Source organism: Balaenoptera musculus, chromosome 7, assembly GCF_009873245.2.
Source record: "Balaenoptera musculus isolate JJ_BM4_2016_0621 chromosome 7, mBalMus1.pri.v3, whole genome shotgun sequence".
NCBI classification, from domain to species: Eukaryota; Metazoa; Chordata; class Mammalia; order Artiodactyla; family Balaenopteridae; genus Balaenoptera; species Balaenoptera musculus.
The window spans coordinates 68,509,055-68,534,810 of record NC_045791.1 but is presented as its reverse complement, the minus strand read 5'-3'; the positions used below and the strand labels follow the sequence as shown (position 1 = coordinate 68,534,810).

The 25,756-nt window shown below is 35.9% G+C and overlaps 1 protein-coding gene across 1 annotated transcript in view; it reads right to left on the bottom strand.

Moving 5' to 3' along the window:
- ANKAR (ankyrin and armadillo repeat containing) overlaps nt 1-25,756 on the bottom strand; it is a 65,342-nt gene that overhangs the window by 20,438 nt on the left and 19,148 nt on the right. Inside the window, exons 7-15 of the mRNA XM_036857201.1 lie at nt 24,805-25,006; nt 21,803-22,011; nt 18,746-18,850; nt 17,151-17,392; nt 11,463-11,631; nt 5,875-6,116; nt 5,550-5,703; nt 5,306-5,467; nt 462-568 (exon numbers count right to left, since the gene is read on the bottom strand). Of these exons, the coding sequence (XP_036713096.1) occupies nt 462-568; nt 5,306-5,467; nt 5,550-5,703; nt 5,875-6,116; nt 11,463-11,631; nt 17,151-17,392; nt 18,746-18,850; nt 21,803-22,011; nt 24,805-25,006 (1,592 nt within the window). The remainder of the gene's footprint in view (nt 1-461; nt 569-5,305; nt 5,468-5,549; nt 5,704-5,874; nt 6,117-11,462; nt 11,632-17,150; nt 17,393-18,745; nt 18,851-21,802; nt 22,012-24,804; nt 25,007-25,756) is intronic.

Below are 25,756 nucleotides of genomic sequence, written 5' to 3'. Positions count from 1 at the left end.
GTCCACCCTTGAGATGACTATTGCTGCCAGACAACACAGACTGCTTTGTAGACGGCAGGGTTGTATTGATGGTGTGGCACTGACAGGATTCACTTATATTTGAGAAATTTTGCTACATAAATCACACATCCTCATCATCCCCACCCAGTTTTAGCAACCAATATCTGAGGAAGTAGGGAAGAAATTCTATGAATAATCAAATATCTGAGGAATAAAACTTCTTTGGTGAGTAAGGACATGAGACTTTCTTATTATATTTGAAGAAACCACATTTTAATAAAATTTAGTGGTATCTTTGCTACTATCTTTGTAGCAACTTTTTTGTTTAAAACTTCTAAGATTTTGTTTAAAAGGTTAAGTATTTTTATTATACTTGTGAGCTTGCCTAAAGATACAAATTATTCTTAAAAAGTCATTTATGTTAATTTTTACTATATCACACACAAAAATCTTATATATACCTTAATGTTAGGAGAAGGGTGATTTCTCAGTAGTTGGATAAGTACTGGAAAGGCATTTTCTTCTACAACAAATTGTTGACTAATGGGATTGCTTGTATGGGCGACACCTGTAAGAATCCACAACTCCATGAGATAATATTTTTTCCATCTTGAAAATGGTAAAGTCAAACATAGCTCAACATATTTGGTTGATAATGTGTCCTAGCGTAATATGGTTGGTAAACTACAAAAAGAAATGCTATACTGACACTATTTTACCTTAATTAATTTTTTAAAAGGCAAAGTGGATAAACATGGAAAATTTACTGTTAGAAGTGTAGATGGTTTTCTAATAGTCACAGAACAAAGAAATTAGAAGTGCTGGACTATCAGGGAATAATAATGTAATAGCTATCATTTATTAAAAAATTATTATGTACAAGGTACTTCAGCTTATAGTTGCTACTGTTTTCCATAAAAAGTTTGTTTTTATAAAAATAACTTGAGTAATCACCTGGTTAAATTTCTGGATTCCTTAAATACACATACTAAAAAGATAATCTTACTTCTCCTTTTAAACATACTACTTTAAATTGCAGGTCTAATCTCAATGAAGAAACTCAAATCATCTCTTTCTAGTGGACATGCACAAACAATTTAAATTTTGTTCTTTTGCCAATAAATGTCACAACACATATGCAATGGGTTTACATACTTAAATATAAATACAAGATTGGGGTCCTTTATGAACAATGAAGAGAAACCACCTACTTATTATGACCTGGGGAAGTTTGAAGGGACTAAGGGAAATATTATAGAAGGAGCAAAGAATACTTTGGCTTCCTTGTCCCCTACTCCCCCAACACTGGCCACCAGGGGATGTACACAAACACTAATTACATGAATATTCTTCATCCAACCGACAGGTATTGAATGCCTGGTACACCAGGCACTGAGGTAGGAGGTAGGGCTAAAAGAAGGAATTAGATTCTCTACCCTCAAGGAGTTTATATGTTATAGGGTGAGCGACTATCTAAATATATGATTTCAATACCATGTAATAAGCGCTTTGACAGAGGTTAGAAAAGTACACTTGAAGCACAGAAGAGGTATTGCTCACTTCAGAGTAGGTGGAAAAGGAGTAGGTAGGGAGATTTCAAGGGGTGAAGATGCTGGAGGTGGGTTTCAAAAAAATTACTATTTTTAATAATGATGATTATAATGATGATGGTGGTGTTATAAGATGAACACCCTCAAATCTCTGACTGAATATTCACATGTTAATAATGGAATGGAACTCAAAAATTAAGTTGGGAAAAGAATCACTACAAGCAGTAGGCTGAACAATTCTCAGAGCTCACACTTGTCTAGGGATGGTTTGTGTTCCTATTGGCCAGAGTGCAGATACCTCATAATACATGGGACTATACAAAGAGATTGAGTCCTCTGAAAGGAATCATCTCAAAAGCACAGGGTTAAGTTAGTTCCAAAGTAAAGGCTGCTCTAGACTTGTCCTAGGAAAGGTTAAAAGCTAGGTGCAAAAGGATCAATTTGATCCCAACTAAAATGACTGCATGCCAGAATAAAGCCTAACTCTCTTTAAAGGAAAACAATAAGATCCAGCATGTATCAATTTAAAACTCACAATGCCCAGCATTCAATCAAAATTTCTTATGCATGATTTTAAAATATGAAATACCTAAGGTAAAACTGGCAAAAAATGTGCAAGAGTTGTACATTGGCAACTATAATACATTGCTGGGAGATATTAAAGAAGGCCCAATTAATGGAGAAATATACCGTGTTTATGGATTACAAAACGTGATATTAATGGGATGCATGTTCTCCCCAGATTTACTTATAGATTCCATGCAATTCCAATCAAAATAACAGAAGGATCTTTTTTAGAAATTGGCAGGTTAATTTTTTAAATTATATGGAAATACAAGGGACCTGAAACAGCCAAAACAGCTTTGAAAAACAACAGCAAGGTCGAAGGACTTAATGCTATCTGCTTTCAAGATTTACAGTAAGTCTACAGTAATTAAGACAGTGAGTATAACGTAAAGATAGACAAATAGTTAAATAGAACTGAATAAAAAGTCAAGAAATAGACCCACAAATATCTAGTCAATTGATTTTTGACAAAAGTGCCTAGCTAATTCAATGGAGGAAAAGATAATCTTTTCAATAAATGATACGGAAGCAGTTGGGCAGCCATATGTGAGAAAATGAATCTCAGCCAACTCAAAATGTATCATACATCAAAATATAGAGGAAAACAGAAAAACTTTATGATCTTGGGTTTAGCAGAGAGTTCTTAAAGAGGACACAAAACCTACAAACAGAACAATTTTTAAATCAATGAATTGGACTTCATCAAAATTTAAAACTTCACCTCTTCAAAAGACCCTGTCACAAAAATGGAAAGATACCACAGACTGGAAGAAAATTTATGAAAAACATACATCTAACAACAACAAAAAAAGAGCTGTATCTAGAATTTATAAAGAATGCTTACAACTCAAGACGACACAATGTAAAAAAATGGGCAAAATATTTGAACAGACACTTTAGCAAAGAAGATATACAAATGACAAATAAACACATGAAACGATGCTCTACATCATTAGTCATTAGGAAAATGCTAATTAAAACCACAATAAGATTTACTACATATCCACTACAATAATAAAATTACCATACTAAATGTTGATGAGGATGTGAAGCTACTGGAACTCACACACAGCTAGTAGAAGTGCAAAGTGGTAACACTACTTTGAAAAACAATCTGGCAGTTTCCTCAAAAGTTAAACATACACCTACCATATGACCCAGCAATCCTACTTCTAGATGTTTACCCACGAGAAATGAAAACGTGTCTATACCAAAACTTGAACACAAATGTTCGTAACAGTTTTATTTACAATATAGCAAGAAACAGGAAACAATCCAAATGTCCATCAATGGGTGCATGGGTAAACAAATCATAATATATCCATAAGCATTAGGGTTTTCCAAAGAAAGAGAACCAACGGGATATATGTATGTATGTATGTATGTATGTATATCATAAGGCATAAAATTAACCATCACACCATACAATGGAATACTACTCAGCATTGAAAGAGAAGTATTTTATTGATATTTGATACAATAATATGGATGAATGTCAAAATAATTATGCTGAGTGAGAGAAGCAAGAAAAAAGTACACGTGTAATTCCATTTACATAAAATTCTAGAAAATGCAAACTAATCTATAGTGATAGAAAATAAATCAGTGGTAGAGATCATTTAATATCAAATTTTAAAAGTAATTTTGTGCTGTTAGGATCCATGCCATGAATTCAAATCAGCACATTATTTTTTAAAGAAAAAAAATCAGAAGCTTATGTTTTAATATGTAAAATACAATAAAGCCATTCTCAGATCATAAGAAAAAAAAACCAGATCAGTGGTTATCTGGGGATGGGGTGCAAAGAGGGAGGAATTAGGAAGGGACAATGAAACATTTGGAGGTGATGATTATATTCACTTACTTGATTGTGCTGATGGTGTCAGTGCTGAATACATATGTCAAAACTCATCAAACTGTACACTCTAAATAATGTATTTAATATTTTATTCTATTGTTTATTTTATTTAAATATCTTCTTATATGTAAATTGTATTTCAATATCACTTTTTAAAAAAACTCACATTTTAAAAACTCTAGGTGTGCAAAGAAGCAGGAAAATATGATTCATAATCAAGAAAAAAATCAGCCAATAGCAAGAGACCCAGAAATAACGGATATGCTGGAACTAGTTACAGGGATGTTAAAACAGCTATTTTAAATATGTTCTATATGTTCAAGGGTATAGAAGAAAACATGAACATGATGAAGAAGAAAAAGGAAGGGGTATGTGTGTGTAAAGAGTCTAAGCTGGTGAGTTTGAAAGCAAGAGTTTTTTTCTGTAGTTCTTGTCTATGGCAAGAACTTGTCTATGGCAAATGTGGACAGCTTTGAAGTGAACTAATGAGAAGAAATTGAAAACACACATGTATATCAGTTATCTTTGTATTTGTGTTATCATTTACCAGAATTTTAGAAATAATTTATACCATAGACTCTGGCTAAAACAACAACAACAACAACAAAATTATCTTGCCTGACTTGATTGCCTGCAAGCAGTTAGTGAATTTCAGTAAAGTAGCTTTTCTAAGAAAAAAGGAAAAAAATTTTTTTTGAAACCAAGTCCTATGTTCTTCAGCTAGAATTTTTTTTTTTTTCTGGAAATACAATGGACTAGAAATAAAGTTTTAGGTTTTTTTTTCTCTTGCCTACAGGAAGCAGTCTCAGTCAGTCCCATACATTCATGCAGGTCAGCAAAGAACCTGATTTTTTATTTTTGGTAAGTCAATCACCAACAATTCCACAACATTTTTCAGATATCCCAAAAGGTTAATTCCTCTGCAAAGAAAGGAACAACTAGACCTAGTGGCCACTATGTAAACAAAGAATCATTACGGAAAGAGACTGGAATCGAAAAATGTGCCGCAGCATTAGAGACACTTCTATATCTTCAAAAACATATAGTTCCTGAGATTCAAAATAAGAAATATTTTTCTCTTAACTTAAAAAAGGAGATTCCTTTAAGTCAAAATAGCCAAGGCTCATGGTCCTCATTTCTCATTCTAACCAGAACTCAAGAGCAAGACTGATACAATACGCTTAACTACACCACTTTTACTCATTAAGGTCTTGGAGAAATAAAAACATTATAATAACAGATTAAATATGGTTAAGGGCTGCAATAGTAGGGATAGAGAGGAAGAGAAGTATTTACTGATATTTTTAAAACTGAGAATAAACGTACAAACCAATACAGATGGATCCCACTGCTTTGATGACACTCAGAAGTGTTCCTTCAGCTATTTTACTAATCCTTAGTAAGTGAACCAGTGGTGCAATTCCATTCCCTTCACATATTTGATTTTGGTGTATCCTGCTGTCCTTACTTAGCGCTATGACTGCTTCACCTCCTGGCAACGAAAAGCAAGAAACGTGTGATATTCCAATGTCCTGTTCTATATTGTACAGATTTATGCATAGAAAATAACTTACCAACATACTGCATTTTAGCTGATGGTGATAAAAGCATGTTTATTATAAAGTTGTATCCAATCTGCTCTGCCATATACTTTTGTTGTTTTAGTGTTTGTCCTGCCAAGGCCCAAAGTGCTACAGCTCCTTGTTCCTTAACGTCTATTTGAAACGCCTATTTAAAAAAGTATTCCATTCAGTCAACGAGGATTTATTGAATACCGTAGGAATGTATGTTTGATAAAATGTTTATCCTAGAATTGGTTTTAGTTTTCTTTTCACTTAACTAAATTCAATATTGAATGCTTTATCTAAGAAAAATGAAAAGGAATCATAAAATTCCTACCTTGAGTAGTTTTAAAAGATATTTACTTAATGATTTTTCCAGAAATGCTCTCTGAATAGCAGGGTTGTAACTTGCCAGTGCTTCCACAGCCATTGCACCCTTCACTTGAACACTAAGTTGTTTTCCTATAAAAAGAGCCACCAGAGGAGGAATGGCTCCTTCCATAGCCATAGCATCCTGAACTTCCTTATTGTCACGTGCAACCTCAGCAATTGTAACAGAAGATACAGCTGTCAACACATCTTCAAATGAATTCAAGAACCAGTTAAATAAATCTTTTAAAAAGTAAGAGCATAAAAATGCAGCATATATCACTAGTTTCCCATATTTGAAAATCAAATTTATAGAGTTTAGAAAATTTAGAAAATAAAGAAAAATAGAAAAAATAAAACTGTCCAGACTTTCACCACCCAAGCGCAAACATTTCATTTAATCTCATCCACTACTTTTATAAATATATATAATATATATTATATAAATATAGATGACTTTAGATAGTGTTACAGACAAATTTAATATAGTTGTACTATAAACACAGTATCCTGCATTTTAATTTACTGGTAAAATTTTTCCCATTCTTTATGAACACCAGTGTCTCCTAAATATTCCATTAATGGGTGTATCACATTTCCTTAAACATTTGCATTTTAAAAAATAATGTGTTGTTTCCAACTTTTCACTGTTTTAAACAATGCTTAGGAGAAATCTTGGCACATTTCCTTCCTGTTTGTATTTTTTTCCCTTGGTATAGAGTCCTAGGAACTATTGGAATAACTTAATACATTTGCAGTAAATTTATTTTCTTTTTTTTCCCCTTTTCTTTTTTTTTAAATTGAAGTATAGTTGACATACAATATTATGTTAGTTTCAGGCGTACAGTAGTTATTTGATATTTAAATACATTATGAAATGATCGACTCAAAAAGTAACCATCTATGCCCATACAATGTTATTTCAATATTACTGACCATATTCCTTATGCTGTATATTACATCCTTGTGACTTATTTTATAACTGGAAGTTCGTTCCTCTTAATCCCCTTCACTTATTTCGCACAACCCCCAAACTCCCTTTGCCTCTGGCAATCACCAGTTTGTTCTCTGTATCTATGAGTCTGTTTTTGTTCCGTTTGTTCGTTTGTTTTGGTTTTTAGGTTCCACACATAAGTAATATGATATTTGTCTTTGTCTGACTTATGTCACTTAGCATAATACTCTCTAGTTCCATCCATATTGTTGCAAATGGCAAGATTTCATTCTTTTTTATGGCTGTAAATATTCCATTGTGTATATATACTACATCTTCTTTATTCATTCATCTATCAGTAGGCACTTAGGTTGCTTCGATATCTTGACTATTGTTAATAATGCTAATTGAAAATAGGGGTGCTTTTATTTTTTGAATTAGTGTTTAAGTTTTCCTTGGGTAAACATCTAGAAGTGGAATTGCTGGATCATTTGGTAGTTCTATTTTTAATTTTTTGAGAAATCTCCACACTGTTCTCCATAGTGGCTGTACCAATTTACATTCCCACCAACAGTGCTAGAGGGTTCTTTCTTCTCCACACCCTCAGCAACACTTGTTATTTGCTATCTTTTTGATGATAGCCCTTTGGAGAGGTGTGAATGATATCTCATTGTGGTTTTGATTTGCATTTCCCTGGTGATTAGTGACATTGAGCATCTTTTCATATGTCTCTTGGCCATCTGTATATCTTCTTTGGAAAAATGTCTATTCAGGTTCTCTGCCCATTTTTTAATTGGATTGTTAGGTTTGTTTGTTTGTTTTTTTGTAATGTTGAGTCATTTGAGTTCTTTATATATGTTGGATATTAAGCTCTTATTGAATATATTGTTTGCAAATATTTTATCCCAATCAGTAGGTTGTTTTCTCATTTTGTTGATGGTTTTCTTTGCTATGCAAAGCTTTTTAGTTTGATCTAGTCCCATTTGTTTATTTTTGGTTTTGTCTCACTTGCCTGAAGAGAAATATTCAAAAAATATTGCTAAGATCAATGTCAAAGAGCATACTGCCTGTTTTCCTCTAGAAGTTTTAAAATTTCAGGTCTTACATTTAAGTCTTTAATCCATTTCAAGTTTATTTTTGTATGCAGTGTAAGAAAGTGTCCAGTTTGATTCTTTTGCATGAAGTTGTCCAGTTTTCCCAACAGCATTTATTGAAGAGATTATCTTTTCCCCATTGTATATTCTTTCCTCCTTTGTCACAGATTAATTGACCATATAAGCATGGGTTTATTTCTGGGCTCTCTTTCTGTTCCACTGATTTATGTGTCTCTTTTTGTGCCAGCATGATACTGTTTTGATTACTATAGCTTTGTAGTATAGTTTGAAATCAGGGAGTGTGATACCTCCCGCTTTGTTCTTCTTTCTCAAGATTGCTTTGGCTATTTGGGTCTGTTGTGGTTCCATACAAATTTTAGGATCATTTGTTCTAGCTCTGTGAAAAATGCCATCGGTATTTTATTAAGGATTTCATTGAATCTGTAGATTACCCTGGGTTGTATGGCCATTTTAACAACATTAATTCTTTCAGTCCACGAGCTTGGTATATATTTCCATTTATTTGTGTCAAATTCAATTTCTTTCATCAATGTCTTACAGTTTTTAGAATACAGGTCTCTCACCTCCTTGGTTAAATTTATTCCTAGATATTTTATTATTTTTGATGGAATTGTAAATGGGATTGTTTTCTTAATTTCTCTTTCTGATAGATTGTTATTAGTGTACAGAAACACAATGGATTTCTGTATATTAATTTTGTATCCTGCAAATTTACTGAATTCATTTATTAGTTCTAATAGTTTTTTGGTGGCCTCTCTGGGGTTTTCAATACATAGTATAATTTCACCTGCAAACAGTGACAATCTTACTTCTCTCTTTCCAATTTAGAGTCTCTTTATTTATTTATTTTATTTTCTGATTGCTGTGGCTAGAACTTCCACTACTAGTTGAATAAAAGTGACAACAGTGGGCATCCTTGTCATATTCCTGATCTTAGAGGAAATGCTTTCAACTTTTCACTGTTGAGTATGATATTAGCTGTGATTTTGTCATATATGGCCTTTATTATGTTGAGGTATATTCCCTCTATACCCACTTTGTTGAGAGTTTTTATTATAAATGGATGTTGAATTTTGTCAGAAGCAGCTTTTTGTGCATCTATTGAGATGATAGAATTTTTATCCTTGGTTTGTTCATGTGGTATATCACACTGGTTAATTTGTGGACATTGAACCATCCCTGGGATAAATGCCGCTTGATCATGTATGATCCTTTTAATGTATTGTTGAATTGAATTTGCTAATATTTTGTTGAGGATTTTTGCATCCATGTTCATCAGGGATATTGGCCTGTAATTTTCTTTTTTTTTTTTTGTAGTGTCTTTGGTTTTGGCATCTGGGCAATGGTGGCCTCACAGAAGGAGTTTGGAAGTGTTCCTTTCTCTTCAGTTTTTTGGAATAGTTTGAAAAGGATAGGTATTAACTCTTCTACAAATGTTTGATAGAATTCACCTGAGAAGGGACTTCCCTGATGGCAAAGTGAATAAGAATCAGCCTGCCAATGCAAGGGACACAGGTTTGATCCCTGGTCTGGGAAGATCCCACATGCCATAGAGCAACTAAGCCCATGCACCACAACTTCTGAGCCTGCGCTCTAGAGCCTGCGAGCCACAACTACTGAGCCCATGTGCTGCAACTACTGAAGCCTGTGCACCTAGAGCCCATGTTCCGCAACAAAAGAAGCCACTGCAATGAGAAGCCCGCACACCACAACGAACAGTAGTTCCCGCTCTCTGCAACCAGAGAAAGCCTGTGCGCAGAAACGAAGGCCCAGTGCAGCCAAAAGTAAATTAATTAATTTTAAAAAATAAATAAACCTAAAAAAAAAACTTGTATACAAATGTTCATAGCAGATTTTTATTAAAAAAAGAATTCACCTGTGAATTCTTTAGTTTATTGGGAGTTTTTTGATTAATGATTCAGTTTCACTGCTAGTAGCAGTCTGCTTCTATTTCTTCCTGATTCAGTTTATCCATTTGTTCTAGGTTGTCCAATTTGTTGGTGTATAATTGTTTGTAGTAGTATCTTATGATCCTTTGTATTTCTGTGGTGTCAGTTGGAATTTCTCCTTTTTAATTTATAATTTTATTTATTTGGGCCCTCTCTCTTTTTTCGTGATCAGTTTGGCTAAAGGTTTATCAATTTTTTTTATCTTTTCAAACAACCAGCTCTTAGTTTCCTTGATCTTTTCTATCTTTTTTGTCTCTATTTCATTTACTTCCACTCTGATCTTTATTATTTCCTCCATCTACTAATTTTTTTGTTTGTTATTCTTTTTCTAGTTCCTTTAGGTGTAAGGTTAGATTGTTTGAGATTTTTCTCATTTCCTGGGATAGGCCTATATTGCTAAACTTCTCTCTCAGAACTGCTTTTGCTAAGTCCCATAGATTTTGGAAAGTTGTACTTTTATTTTTTCTTAAGGTATTTTCTGATTTCCTCTTTGATTTCTTCATTGACCCATTGGTTTCTTTTTAATTAACATGTAGTTTAGTCTCTACTTGTTTTTGTGTTTTTCCCATTTTTCTTCCTGTAATTGATTCCTAATTTCATACCATTGTGGTCAGAAAAGATGCTTGATATAATTTCTATTCTCTTAAATTTGTTGAGACTAGATTTGTGGCCTAGCAAACTATGTATCTGGAGAATGTCCCATATTCACTTGAAAAGAATGTGTATTCTGCTGGTTTTGGATGGAATGTTCTATATATATCTGTTAAGTTCAGTTGGTCTAATGTATCGTTTAAGGCCAATGTTTCCTTATTGATTTTCTGTTTTGATGATCTGTCCATTGATGTAAGTGGGTGTTAAAGTCCCCTACTATTACTGTGTTAATGTCAGTTTTTCCCTTTGTGTTTGTTAATATTTGCTTTATGTATTTAGGTGCTCCTATTTTGGGTGCATATGTATTTACAGGTGTTATATCTTCTTGTTGGATTGATACCTTTTATCATTATGTAATGCCCTTCTTTTTCTCTTGTTACAGTCTTTGTTTTGAAGTCTATTTTGTCTGATATAAGTATTGCTACTCCAGCTTTCTTTTTATTTCCATTAGCATGGAATATCTTTTTCCATCCCCTCACTTTCAGTCTGTGTGTATCTTTAGATCTAAAATGAGTCTTGGGGGCTTCCCTGGTGGTGCAGTTGTTGAGAATCCACCTGCCAATGCAGGGGACACGGGTTTGAACCCTGGCCCAGGAGGATCCCACATGCCGTGGAGCAGCTAAGCCCGTGTGCCACAATTACTGAGCCTGTGCTCTACAGCCCGTGCTCTAGAGCCCACAGGCCACAGCTGCTGAGCCTGCGTGCCGCAACTGCTGAAGCTCACATGCCTGGAGTCTGTGCTCCACAGCAGGAGAGGCCACCGCAGTGAGAGGCCCGTGCACTGCAGTGGGGAGTGGCCCCCGCTCACTGCAACTAGAGAAAAGACCGAACGAAGCAGCAGGGACCCAAGGCAGCCAAAAATAAATAAATAAATAAATTTATTAAAAAAAAAAAAAAAAAGACTTACCTGAATCAGAACTCAGAAATGTGATAAGATATGGGATGCCTTTATGGTCTCTCACTGCTCTTTGATTGTTTTTGTTTCCCATACATAATACCTGTAGACAGTTCATTACATTTACTAGCACGCTTTCTATGTCTAAGTTCAAAAGATTTATCAGAGCTGGAATTCCATTCTAAAAATAAACAAAAAGATTTAATTATAATTGAATTTATTTAAGATGTATGCTATCTTTATTTAGAAACACAAGTCTATAATCTTTCTTGCTATAAATATCTGCTTATTTAGGAGAGAACAACTGCCCATAAACAAATGTGTCTACGGATATGGCACATTAAATGACAGTTATTACAACTTTGAGCATATCTTATGCTTCAATATTAAGGAAAGTATTCTATAAATATATTTTCTGCCTCCCTCCCTCCCTTCCTTCCTTCCTTCCTTTCTTTCTTTCTTTGCCATACCACATGGCATGTGGGATCTTTGTTCCCTGACCAGGGATCGAACCCATGCCCCCTGCATTGGAAGTGCAGAGTCTTAACCACTGGACCGCCAGGGAAGTCTCTATAAATATATTTTCAAATAGTCTCCTCTATACCAAAATAATTTGAGGCTGCAAGTTCACTGTAACATTTAAGTATCTAAAAGTGAAACAACTAAGTAATACCAGTTGAATACAGTGCCCATTTGGAAATATTTGCTATTGTATACATTGCACTTGTAATTGGTAATTATATTTATGCAACACAAAATATTATTTTTAAATGTTAATATAGTTTCTTAATTTTAAGTGGAGTAAAGATGGCATTTCTCCCTACTAACAGAATTAATGAAAGGATATTAAAGAAGATAAGAAACAGAAATGTAACATCATTTTCAATAAAGCTAGGAGACATCAGTAATGTTGAACCATAATAAATGTTTATGAGTAGCCAACAGGGATGCGCGAGATCTCCCATGGCCACTGGCTACAGGAAATACTGGCAGAACACAGTTTTCCAAAGTAAGTGGCTTACCTTAAGGGGCAGGAAAACATACACATACACACACAACACACACACCACACACACACACACACACTTCCCTGTCTGGAACAATAGGAATGGGTATGGAGGATGGCAGCAGGATCTTTCCTGGACCAATTTGTCCTAAAGTTTCAAAAATTAAGGAGGGCAAGGACGAATAAAGAATGATACCAATAAGAGGTTTGGAACAAGTAGTCTTATTGGTGAGATAAAAAGGAAGAGATAGACTTTTGCATTGTGGAGGAAATAGAATCCACATTACGAGTACTATGCAACAGTTTCTGTTGGCTAAGGGAAAGTGAAGCTGAAAGGACCCATGCATACAACTCTGTAGCATATGTCATATTCTTGCTAGCCTAGAACATGGATCTGGGCCCTTTCCCACATGTATTTCCTGCAAATATCTAGACTAGAAAGAACTTATCTAATTCAAAGTGAGTAATGTTCAAAAAGGAAGTAGAACAGGATCTGTCCAAATATATTATAAGAGAAAAAATAGGAAAAACTTATGACAGATAAAGAATGCTTGTAAGAAAAATATGCCACAAAGTAGATGAAAAACTTTAACTGAAAATGGTATATTGTTATCAATGAAAAAAATTAATTAGGCAATCACCTCTATAAAACAAGGGTGCAGGGCTTCCCTGGTGGCGCAGTGGTTGAGAATCTGCCTGCCAATGCAAGGGACACGGGTTCGAGCCCTGGTCTGGGAAGATCCCACATGCCGCGGAGCAACAAGGCCTGTGAGCCACAACTACTGAGCCTGCGCATCTGAAGCCTGTGCTCCACAACTAGAGAGGCCGCGATAGTGAGAGGCCCGCGCACCGCGATGAAGAGTGGCCCCCGCTTGCCGCAACTGGAGAAAGCCCTCGCACAGAAACGAAGACCCAACACAGCCAAAAATAAATAAAATAAAATTAATTAATTAAAAAAAAATACCTAGCTCCATCATTTAAAAAAAAAAAAAAAAAAACAAGGGTGCACAGGAGAGACATCAGTGCTCAGGGAAGATTTTCTGAGACAGGGAGAGGTGAAACAAGAGCTGGAAAAGCTCAGGAAAGATGTGGAAAAATATAAAAGCCAAACTGTAATCTACACAAAAATAAACAAGGCCAGAAAACATAGCAAGAGACAAGGCGGATATGATTGAGGGGGAAAAAATGAAATAAAACAGTGAGTGGAAAAGGACTAGAGAGAAAATGATAGCTGTATAAAACTGGAAAAGGTGATTTAATACACAAATAATTGGTATTCCCAAAGAGAAGTGGTTAGTTAATTCAGTGATCAATAAATTCAACAGTCAACTTTTGACTTTCATCTTACAACAGCCTTTGGCACTATTGATATTCTTCTCCTCTTTGAACATGTTCCCCATTTGGCTGATAGGACAACAGATTCCTCAGGTTTCCTCCTACCTCGGTGGCCATTCTTTCTTAGTCTCCTTTGAGGTCCCTCCAGATCTTTCAGCTTTCCCACAGCTCCTGGTGACTCAACTTTCAGAAAAATAATACAGAATATAACTATTTCTCACCATTTCCACTATTACCACACTGGTACAAGACACCACTGTCTGTCACCTGGATTACCAAAATAGCTTCTTAATTAGTCTTGCTGCATCCACCCTTGCCCACCTGTTTCAACACAGAAGGTAGAGTGATATAAATCTCTTCATGGAACTTCCCAGAACAAAATTATTCAATGGCTTAACATACTCAGAGTAAAAGCCAGGGTGTCTAACAATTATCCACATGGCCCTACATGATGTGGTCCACCATTATCCAGGTAAGAGTGTCTCCTATTTCTCTTTCTTCAGCTACTTTTGCTTACTTGCTATTCCTTGAATATGCCAGGCATACTCTCACTTCATTTACTCTGCATTTGTTTCCTCTGCCTAGAATGCTCTTCCCAACAGAAAAACATGGCACACTTCCTCATTTATCTTAGGTTTGTACTCAAAGGCCAACTTCTTTTTTTAAATTTATTTTATTGAAGTATAGTTGATTTACAATGTTTTGTTAATTTCTGCTGTATAGCACAGTGATTCAGTTACACACACACACACACATATATACATTCTTTTTTTGTATTCTTTTCCATTATAGTTTACCACAGGATATTGAATATAGTTCCCTGTGCTATACAGTAGGACCTTGTTATTTATCCATTCTATATATAATAGTTTACATCTGCTAAACCCAACCTCCCAATGCATCCCTCCCCCACCCCCTCCCCCTTTCAAATGCCAGCTTCTTAGTGAAGTATTTTTTACCAAGCTCCCCTCTTCCCTTTCCCTGCTTTATTTTCCTCCTTAACATCTATTCTCATCGAATATACTATATTTGGTTTATTTTCTTTATTGTCTTGTTATCCCCAACTGGAATAAAAACTCCATGAAGGCTGGGATTTTGTCTGTTTTGTTCACTGCTATAACCCTAACATCTAGAAGTGTATTTCCATATAATAAACTCTCAAAAAGTACTTGTTTATGAATTTACTGAAAGAATAATACAGAAAAAATATTTAAAGACATGAATTCAAGAAAACATTTTGAAAATAAAAGAAGATGAATGTACATGTTGAAAAGTCAAACCAAGCCCCAGGAAAAATAGGTAACTAACACTGATGTGTAAGTCCTGGAATTTAAAGATAAAGAAAAAAAAGGAAGAAAACCCTGCTCATACAGTAGATTTTTAAAAAAACAAAAATAATAACAAAATATGCAAAAACTAAGATTAAACATCACATCAATAAATGTAAATGAGCTATATTCAATAAAAAGTGAATGACAGGGCTTCCCTGGTGGCGCAGTGGTTGAGAATCTGCCTGCCAATGCAGGGGACATGGGTTCGAGCCCTGGTCCGGGAAGATCCCACATGCCGCGGAGCAATTAGGCCCGTGAGCCACAGCTACTGAGCCTGTGCGTCTGGAGCCTGTGCTCCGCAACAAGAGAGGCCGCGATAGTGAGAGGCCCGCGCACCGCGATGAAGAGTGGTGCCCGCTTGCCGCAACTAGAGGAAGCCCTCGCACAGAAACGAAGACCCAGCACAGCCAAAAAATAAATAAATAAATTAATTAATTAAAAATTTAAAAAAAAAAGTGAATGACAAAGCAAACCTAAATATACTGCATACAAGGGACACATTTATCCTAACTCTGGGTGATCAGAATCACTGGAGAGGTCTAAAGTGAGGTCTAAATGAATAAGACTAACTGACTAACTCTAGTTGTGGGTCTGGGGGGAGGGGAAAATTTCTAATATATTTTCCAAATGATTGATAACAAAACAACCAGCAAGAAGTAAAATGACTCCAAAAAGTTAAAAAGAAAAGGATAAGCAAAGCCAAGTTAAACATGAGAGCACAAAAGAAAACAAAGATCACAAATCTAATTTTGGACAACATAGAATTTGGGGCAAAAGTACTGAACTTGACAAAAAGGGTATATTTTATAATGCTAAATGACTCAGTCCATAATGAAGAAGCGTCACCTGACAAAAACTATAAAAATAACCTTATTTATAAATATCTTTAAAAGATCTTACGTAAAATATTAATAGACATAATAAGGTGGGTTTTATTTGAAAAAATACAGCACGGCAAAGATTGCTTGGTGTTCACAAAAAAAATTTTTTTTTTCTTCTAATTCTTTCTGGTACACAAATAGACTACATTTACCAGCCAGAACAGAAATAGCCAAGATGGTAGTACTTCTTTTAATATCTTCTCATAAACAACAAGAAGCAACCACATCCCCCAGAGCTAAATAAGCAGTTGGCCTGTCTTCCATGTTGTCCCAGGTGATAGTTTTACCAGATAATTTTGTTGAGAAACAGTTTTCCCTTGGTCTCTTGAACTCCTACCAGTATTGGGAGTGTATCAAGATTGTAACAGCTCTTTTACCTGGGCCATTTTTCAGGATTTTTATGTAGCTATCATTTTTTTTTTTTTTTTTGACTGAGAAATAAATCTTCATTTGTTTTTAGCATTGATATTTGGGAGATATTACCACAATATCATCTAGGCTATCCTAGCTGATACCACCTCCTTATGTAACATAAACTCCTCCCCAGACCTTGCCAAACTGGAGCTAGCAAGATTTTATGTGTCTCTTCCTTGAATTACTGTTCGCTTCATTTGCCTGTGGTTTTTCTCATTATAATGCCATTACCCCATGATGTGGACCCTAGAAGTGGTACATGTGCAAGTACAACCTTTACTCATATCCTAATGCTGTTTATCACTTACTGGATCTTGGCTCATCCTGCTATCATTCTTGAAAGGTGTGGTAACGTCTACCGCCAGGCAAAGAATAGGCTTGCTTACTGGTTGCTACCAAAGTGATAGGTTTCTTAAGCTCAACGTTCCTCAGATTTGACACAAACCCAATGTGCGGGTATGATCTACCTGGGCCCACTCTGTTGCCTTGTGAGACTTCGGGATAGGGAAAACAGACAACCCTTTGCTGTGCTTGCTCTGGTACTATCTTGCTCTTGTTTAATTTCGGCACACATGGGATTGTGGCAGGTTTGCTCTTTGCCATCCTCATTAAGATTGGAGCTCTTCCCTGAGAGTTTATGAGGGCCACTGCATAATGAAATGGGTATGTATCTTTCTAGCTTCTATATGAAAGAATTAGTCAGTCAAAATGATGTTCTATGAAACGAGCTTACATGTTTGGCAATAACATCCTTGTTTTCAAGTTGAGCAATATCATATAGAATGACAGCACACCGAGAGTGTAGTTCGGGTTCATCAGAAACCAGTAGGTTGATCAAAGCTGGAACGGCTCCTGCTTCTACTAGAGCATGCACTATCTTTGCATGGGTTGAGATATTACTCAATAACCCAACTGTTTTGCACTGTAATTTTATTTTGGAACCTTTTAATAGATTGATTAAGGCAGGAATGGTGCCTGCAATGAAAAGATCAAGAAAAAGCATGAATTGTTTGTAACTATTTGTAGTCAATTTATCATGGTAAGATTTAAATAATGTTTATGGGCATTGCCATATAAACAGTTAGCAAATAATTCTATAAAATATTTATAAAATTATCATTTGAAACTACACAAATGTACTTTTCTGTCTTTTCTATAGTGTAGGCGGCTCTCATTGTTTACACATTTGATTTTCACATAGCACACAATCATACATTTCATATTGGTGATACTAAGTCACCTCTGAAACATTGAATTTTGGCTTAAGATCATTGATAAATAAATTATTTGAGCTACCATATGGTAGAGTTCAGTTTTGGTTACTGCATCAACTTTGTGTGGCAGTTGTTTGTGTAATTATTTGAGCATTTTATTATGTTTTACCCATATTTTATACAATCAACTGAAAAATGAAAAGTGCTGAATCTAGTATAAAGCAGTCTTAGCCTCATTAATTACAGTTGGTTCAAAGATGGAAATCATTGGGCGTGGTGAAAATAGAAAGTATGGCTTCAGTTGGATGCTTGTTACTTTAGTTCAATGTGAAGGAAAAACATTAAAGAGCGCACATGACATGCTGGAAATATCATGGGTATAATTAGGGATGTATATATGCATTTAGCTACCTTAAATGAAACCTCCATCATGACTTGTTTATCTGTGGTTCACTTTTTTTGGACAAAGAGCTTTTTGTACATGTTTTTAGGAACATATTAGCGGACTACCTACAATAAATTTTTCATTCATTCAACAAATATTTATGAAGCATCTCATTTGTGCCCAACATTCACATTAGAGTAATGGCTACCATAATGGATAGTGTAGATAGAATATTTCCATCATTTCAGAAAGTTATAATGGGAAGTGCTATTCTCAAAACAATCCTGTGAGGTAGTAACTATTTTATTAATGAGGAAATTAGGCATAAAGAAAGTAAGCAATTAGCCTAAGTTCTAAATGTAGAGCTAGTTACAAACCCAAGCCTGACATTGCAACTGCTATTTTTACAAATAAAGTGTACAAATACAGAATAGGGATAATTTTTAAGTGAAAGTAAACATAAGGATAGTATGATGAAGTAATTTAATATAATTTTTAAGTTTGCAAACTTTTAGAGAAATGAGATTTATATAGTTTTTTGATCCTGTGCAGCTTCCACTTGGAATATAAAATATAAGGTTTACAGGTAAAGGAAATGATCTTAGAAAAATAGAAAGTTAAAATCAACTAAAAAGTTTTCTCCATAATTAAAAATACATTTTAAAGTGATTGAATAAATCTCTACATAAAATAGCATAAGCAAAAGATAGTTAATAGATTTTACATCACCTGCATCCAAAATACATTTCCAGTATTCATCATTTGCTAAGCAGATTACTTCTAAAGACATGACAGCCATCATCCTTCGTTTATAGCTTTCGCACTGCAACATTTCTGGTAAGTTTTCAACAGAAAAGTACACATTGTAATTTCATAAGAGGTAATGGAATGATTGATTCTGTTTCTGTACAGGCCAAGTGAAGCCATGAGTTGAGATCACCAACATCACCACCAACTGCATTCATTAAATTCCCCTCTGTGCCTGTGAGGTGCTTAAACGGATTGAACACCCATGTTCTTTGAAGTTTATAATCTATATAATTAGTATTAAAAAACTCTGGGGCTTCCCTGGTGGCGCAGTGGTTGGGAATCCGCCTGCCAATGCAGGGGACACGGGTTTGAGCCCTGGTCTGGGAGGATCCCACATGCCGCGGAGCAACTAGGCCCGTGAGCCACAATTACTGAGCCTGCGCATCTGGAGCCTGTGCTCCGCAACAAGAGAGGCCACGATAGTGAGAGGCCCGCGCACCGCGATGAGGAGTGGCCCCCGCTTGCCACAACTAGAGAAAGCCCTCGCACAGAAACGAAGACCCAACACAGCCATAAATAAATAAATAAATAAATATTAAAAAAAAAAAAAAAAAAAAAAAAAACTCTGAAATTTTTTATCTTTGGTCTGAATGACTTAGATTGGCTGGCCACATGGCTCAAATTCGCTTGGAAAACAGTATACTTCTCTCTTGCCTGATATCAGTCGTTGAATAAAATTTGAGTATGGGTTTTCAAGGACAGCAAAGTAAACTACATTACTGTCAATAAAACTTTAATATCCATTAAAGCTTTATACATTTCCTGAGTATGAAGAAGATACTTTTAAAAAATCTTGAATGAACTTATACTCCAGACAGGAAATACTACAAATATACATGATTCTAAACAATATCTCTGGTTCAAGCAAAACCACATAGAAATATCTTTGCTCATCTCTTTTTACCCAGCCCCTATAACAACAAATCTGGTCCTGACTCCTACCTAGCTGGTTCACTCCATGGTACTCTCTTTTAAAATTCAGCTTCCACTCCAAGAGCTAATCCCAGGGAGTTCTACTAAACTCTAATTCTTCTTTTACTCATAGTGGAAATGGGTAGTGTGAGGAGAAAGAGCTATTATAGGGCACGAAGCAAAGAAGCAGTGGCCAGACGCTCATGGTTACGGTTGTGTTCCTGTCATTATCAGGACTTCCCAACAATCACTGTAGGAAGGAGTGGCTGTCAAGAATTTTTTGTGCCATGAGGCTATTACTGTTAGGGGCCAGAAGGTCCTACCACTGCATTTCAAATGTGTTAGCCTTTATCAAAAGCAGCAGGATAGTCTTCTTAGTTACCTCTCAAAAGACAAAGATATAATGATGTATATGCATACAAATAAACACTGAAAACCCCATCCAGTATCTCTTGGGCTGATATACTTGGAATGTGTTCCCAGCACCCAGTAAATTCCAAAATCAGGTATTGAGCCAGTTTTGAAGCCAGTTACTCAGACTTTGTGCATCAGTAGGTTGAAAATCTTAAATATTTATTTATCTTATCCCATCCTAAAACGAGTTGTTGGGAGAAATGTCAGTTCTCATTCTCCAAGTTGTTTAATTTTTCCTTTAATTTTAATTTTATTAAAGTAACATATGCTCATGATTCAGAGTTAAATGTTACTAAAAAGCCTACAGCAAAATATAACGGTTCTTTACCCCACCCTCTCCACTTTTCTCTCTCCAGATAGTACCACTTTGGACTCTTTCCCTGTACCTTCTGTGATTTACATATCTCCACATTTCTAAATATTTATACACACTGTTACCTTTGGCTATATCAATTTTAGACATCATTGACTGACTTCATGTCATGATAAATGGGAAACTAGCTCTTTCAACACTGCTCTGCCATTTCCTCTGCTCCCCCCTTCCCTATATTTATAGTTTTTCGTTAAATGAAAATTCAACACTTACATTACAATGCCTATACAGATATTATTCACAGCTAAGTACTGCAGTGTACTACCTTGTGTCTCCTTACTTTTGCTTTTTCCTGGAGGTAATAATTTCCTCATTTTATTTCATCTGCTTAGTTTTTTTTGTACCTGTTGGTCATTCCTCCCACACTTTCCTTTTGGTCTGGGTACATGGTTTCCATTCTGGGACTTCCCTTTGCTGTCATCTTTGAAATTCCCTTTGCTTTTCTCTTGGGTCAGATTCCCAGTTTCCTGTTAGTTGGGGAGAATTCCCGCTTTAGATCTTTAGGTCTTTCCTGCTTAGCCTCTGCAGAGAGCACTCCTGACTGGCACCGCCAGTTCTCCAGCCAGTCTATTGGGGATTTATGGTGTGAATCTGAGACGTTCTCAGCTTTCCCAGAGTTGGCTTGGAATGATTTCTCTGGTCTGCTAGGTCCTAAGATTTGCCTGTCTGTTTTCAATATTTTATTGCTTTTTCCTGTTTTCTCTTCAATGCTTGTTTCCTGTTATTTAATCTCCACGTAATTTTAGTAGGGCCTTGAGAGGGAGTAAAATTAGATGTGTACATTCAGTTGGCCAGTAACTCTTACCTTTATTTCTGGCTAGATTGAATATAAATTGGGGGAAAAAACCTCAAATAGAATTTTTCACAAAACATTATCAAAATATGAGGAAAGATGGTGCTGAATCAGTCTCTAAAATTAGGAGGTGAGGAATGAATTGGAAGGAATCTTATATTTTCCACTCAAACTTTATTTCCTACCTCTTTTTCTTTTTCTTTTTTTATGGAGTTGAGGATGGCTGGACTTTTGGAGAAAGTTGGAAAATAAAAATAAATATAATTGTGTGAAATATCATCTGGGTTATTATTCTTTTATTTTAATTTAGAAATAAAACTACTTTTACACACACAAAAATAGTCCAGTATTATTTGTATTTCTGATTTTAACTCAAAATATGATGAATGCTTTACTTTGTTTTATTTCAGAATAAGTACCAATAATTAAACTGAATAATGATCAGAACATTTATTTAAAAAGAGATTATGTGTTCTATACTCACCTACCAAAGTTTTCCAAACTGGGAGTTCAGGAATATTTAACTCTATTACATGCTTGAGAACCTCCGTGTGAAAGGTTAGCACTGCTAAATGAATTATATTATTTCCTTTAATATCTGTTTTTCTCCAGTTAGCTCCAAGAGAAAGTAGGTACTGAATAGTGTCCAGTGCTCCCGAAGTGGCAGCAAGTAACAGTGGAGTACACTGATTCCTAAAAATCAAGGAATATGTCATAATAATTGAGTACACACATAGTGTCAAATTTACTTCTTGTAAAACTATCAAAATGGCTGTTGGAGGAAGTCTGATTTATACATCATCTTCTCTTCCTTACATAGTGTTGTTCTGTATATTCCACATGTCAGTAGATTTGCCTCCCTTGCCTTGGCTACCCCTACCCTCCCTCCCAACTTGATTATCATGCATTACAATTTGTTTGGAAGTTGATAATGTACAGAGTTCTTAGACTATACTATCTCATTGGCTCCCTACAATTCTATGAGTGAAGGAAAAAGCAAGGCAAGTATTATCAGCCCATTTTACAAATGATGAAACTGAGGCTCAAGTAGTGCTCCAGCCCATTTCTTTTTTTTTTATTATTATTTTTTAACATCTTTATTGAAGTATAATTGCTTTACAATGGTGTGTTAGTTTCTGCTTTATAACTTAGTGAATCAGCTATACATTTACATATACCCCCATATCTCCTCCCTCTTGCATCTCCCTCCCACCCTCCCTATTCCACCCCTCTAGGTGGTCACAAAGCACCGAGCTGATCTCCCTGTGCTATGCAGCTGCTAACCCATTCTTTACAATTCACGTCCACTTCTCAAATCCCAGCTTCCTCAGTGTGGCAGAAACTAACAGTTTTTCTCAAAAACCCACTATCTGCTTTTTAGATGGTGAAGAGTTTTTGGTTGGGCACATGGCAGTCCAGCCAAATGCTACATTTCCTACCTCCTCGTATAGGTAGGTATGGCCACATGACTGAGTTTGGCCTGTGTGATGTTAGTAGAAGTTACCTGGGCAATTCCCTAAAGAGAAATGGAGTGTGCCATTACTTTTCCTCTCTCTTTCTTCTCATGGCTAGAATGCAGGCATAATAATGAAAGCAGGAGTCGCCATTTTGTACCAGGATATGGAAACCACATGTGAAGAAGCAACAAGAGGACGTCTGGGTCTCTCATATTGCCAAGCCATTACGCCAGCCCTCGACCACCAACCCAGACTTCATGAAAAAGAACTACGTTTATCTTTTTTAAACTACAGATATTTGGGGCTAGCTTTGTCACGGCAACTTCAACTGTATCTTAACTAACAGGTCTACTGACAAGCAATGTGACCTTAAGCAACTTGGGTTACTTTCTTGTCGGTAAAATTATGAGAGTAACAAAAATCAGCTGACAGTTTTGGTGTAAGGGATGAATAAGGTGCTTATTAGCACAGTCTTCATACATAGTCCCCCTGCCTTTTTTCACCATATCACATTGCCTCAAACATTACTTTTTTTTTTATCCCTATACCCATGCCTTCTTCTCTTCATGAAGCCCCTTTCTCTTGCTGCCTGTCCTTGAACCCTCACCAATATCCAGCTGGCCCCAAGCTTCTCCTCTTCTTCCTGGGCCCAGGGGAAACTCATCCTTTATGAGTAAACATCTCTTCATTTTCTCCCTTTTCTACTCTAACAAGAGTGTTCTTCTGTTCCTGTCTTTCGCCTACTCAGTGGTAGGAATAAAGATAACTTCGACTTCTAACACCATCACTCTGATATTCCTCACTTGAAAAATATGTTAGCAAGTTATATTATGGCCCTTTCCAGTTCCACACTGCCACTGCCCCCTGCCCCCTGCCAGCTGGGTCCTCTTCCGCCAGCCTAGCTCATGTATTGGCTGCCTCGCCAACATGCCTCCCCCTATTCAGCACCCATGCTAACTACCATCTGTGTCCTGACCTCTCAGGTCCTTGGCATACCTTCATTTGTGCTCCACATTCATATGCACCAGCCTGGTCACACTCCTCATTGGCTCCACATAGATCTCAACCTTGGTAATTGTCTTCTCTACGAATCCTTTGCGCCTTCCTTACGTTCACAGATAGCTTCTTACTTCTACCTCTGATTTTCAATTGTTTGACCTTTTACAATCCACCCAGTCTTTTAGCTCCCTTCTGCTCAAAGACACATTGTCAAAATATGACAGAACTAGGAACTGAACTCAGGTCTCCACATTCCATGGCTCTTTCCAGAATCCATTTGCCAGACAATCTATTAGCCAGAGACTCTGGTTTCCCAAAAGCTTTTCCACACACATCTCTGCCCCAACCTAGGGAGGATTTATTTCTACACTGAATAATAATCGACAAGTTATTTGAAGACCAAAAATATCTGAAACTATGCCTAAACCAAAATAATAACCTGGTATCTAGATTACTAGCCAAGAATGTATCCTCAGGAGAAGCTTTACCTCCACCCTAAAGGTTGCTAAATTGTGAAACAGAACACCGTTTGGAATGTTTCCCTATTGCAAAGTTCTTTTCTTTTTTTTCATGTCTTTCTATTCTGGATACCACTAGATATTTCTCTTACTGTCCACGGTCTATCCACCTTGGTCTGGAGCCCTCAGGCTGCTTCCTCGTTGTATAAGGTCCAATTTAGAACATCTTTCTCCTCCCTTGTCTCATTCTTCTTCCAGGACACTAAGTATAAGTAGTTAACCTGATAAACTAATCTGTAGAACCACATCTTTGGGAAAAGGTTAGGAAAAACTTCCTAGGGCTTCCCTGGAAGCCCTTATTCTTCCAGAAAATATGCATAGGTTAATAGAAGTTCCCATTTTTATAAATTCTAAAGATAAGTGGTAGGAGAAGACAGTGACCAGAAAGGACAGCAGAGTAAGCCCAACATAGCCTTTCAAATCAATCATAACAACAAGTCCTTTTAGTGTCAGTGTTTGGGGCAAGCCATGAATGCAGAAATTTATATTTTTACAAATGCTTAATAACTTACTCAGCTGTTGCCTCAGCTTCTAGTAAACTAGGATCCTTCCTACAGAGAACAATTATGATGCAGATATTGTCATAGAAAGCAGCAAAGTGAATTGGCATCCAGCCTCTTTTTTCAGAAAGTGTGTAATCAGCTTTGAAACAAAGTAGACAGATGGTTGTTTCTAATGAGCAAGCCTGTGCTGCCAGGTGTAGAGGTGTTGGACCTAGAATGGATGGACAATTACTTCAATGGTCAAAGAGCTAACATTTCTGAAAAACATGCCTTTTTAATGTCCGACCACAGAGCTTAGTCTTGTGATATAAAAGCTCCCAAGAAGATCACTAAAAGGATATACTTAGGCAACTCCATACTTCTTTATTTAACTCAGGATGTCTGACCATTAAAAATAAATACTTCTTTATAAGTTAAGAAGAATAAATAACATTGAAAATATTAAATATTTGAAAAATTAAGTCAATGTATAAGAGTCATAAAATAAACTATTTCTTGTTTAAATTATTTTCCATTTTATTCAAATGTTTTGTAGTAGGAGATAAGGTTCTTTAAAATTGAAAAAATATGCTCATAAAAGGCTTCTATGTCACTAAATCCAGTGGGTGTTTTTCAAGTCTCATCTTACTTCTCAACAGTAAGTTGAACACTTCTTCCATTTTAAAAAGGTTTCTTCCCTTGGTTTTTGTGATATGAGACACTCTTATTTTTCTCCAATATCTCTGGATACTTATTTGCAGTCTCCTTTGGGACCTTTTCATTGTCCTGATATCTAAATGAACCTTAAGACTTTTATCTTCTCAATGGCTTCATTACGATCTATAAGTTGATGACCCCCAGGATTATGTCTCTAGGTCTGATTTCTTCCCCAAGCTCCAGATCTATCAATCATCTCATTAGGCATCTCCACACACAACTTCAAACTTATCATATTCAAAATTGAACTGCTATCTTTTCCTCC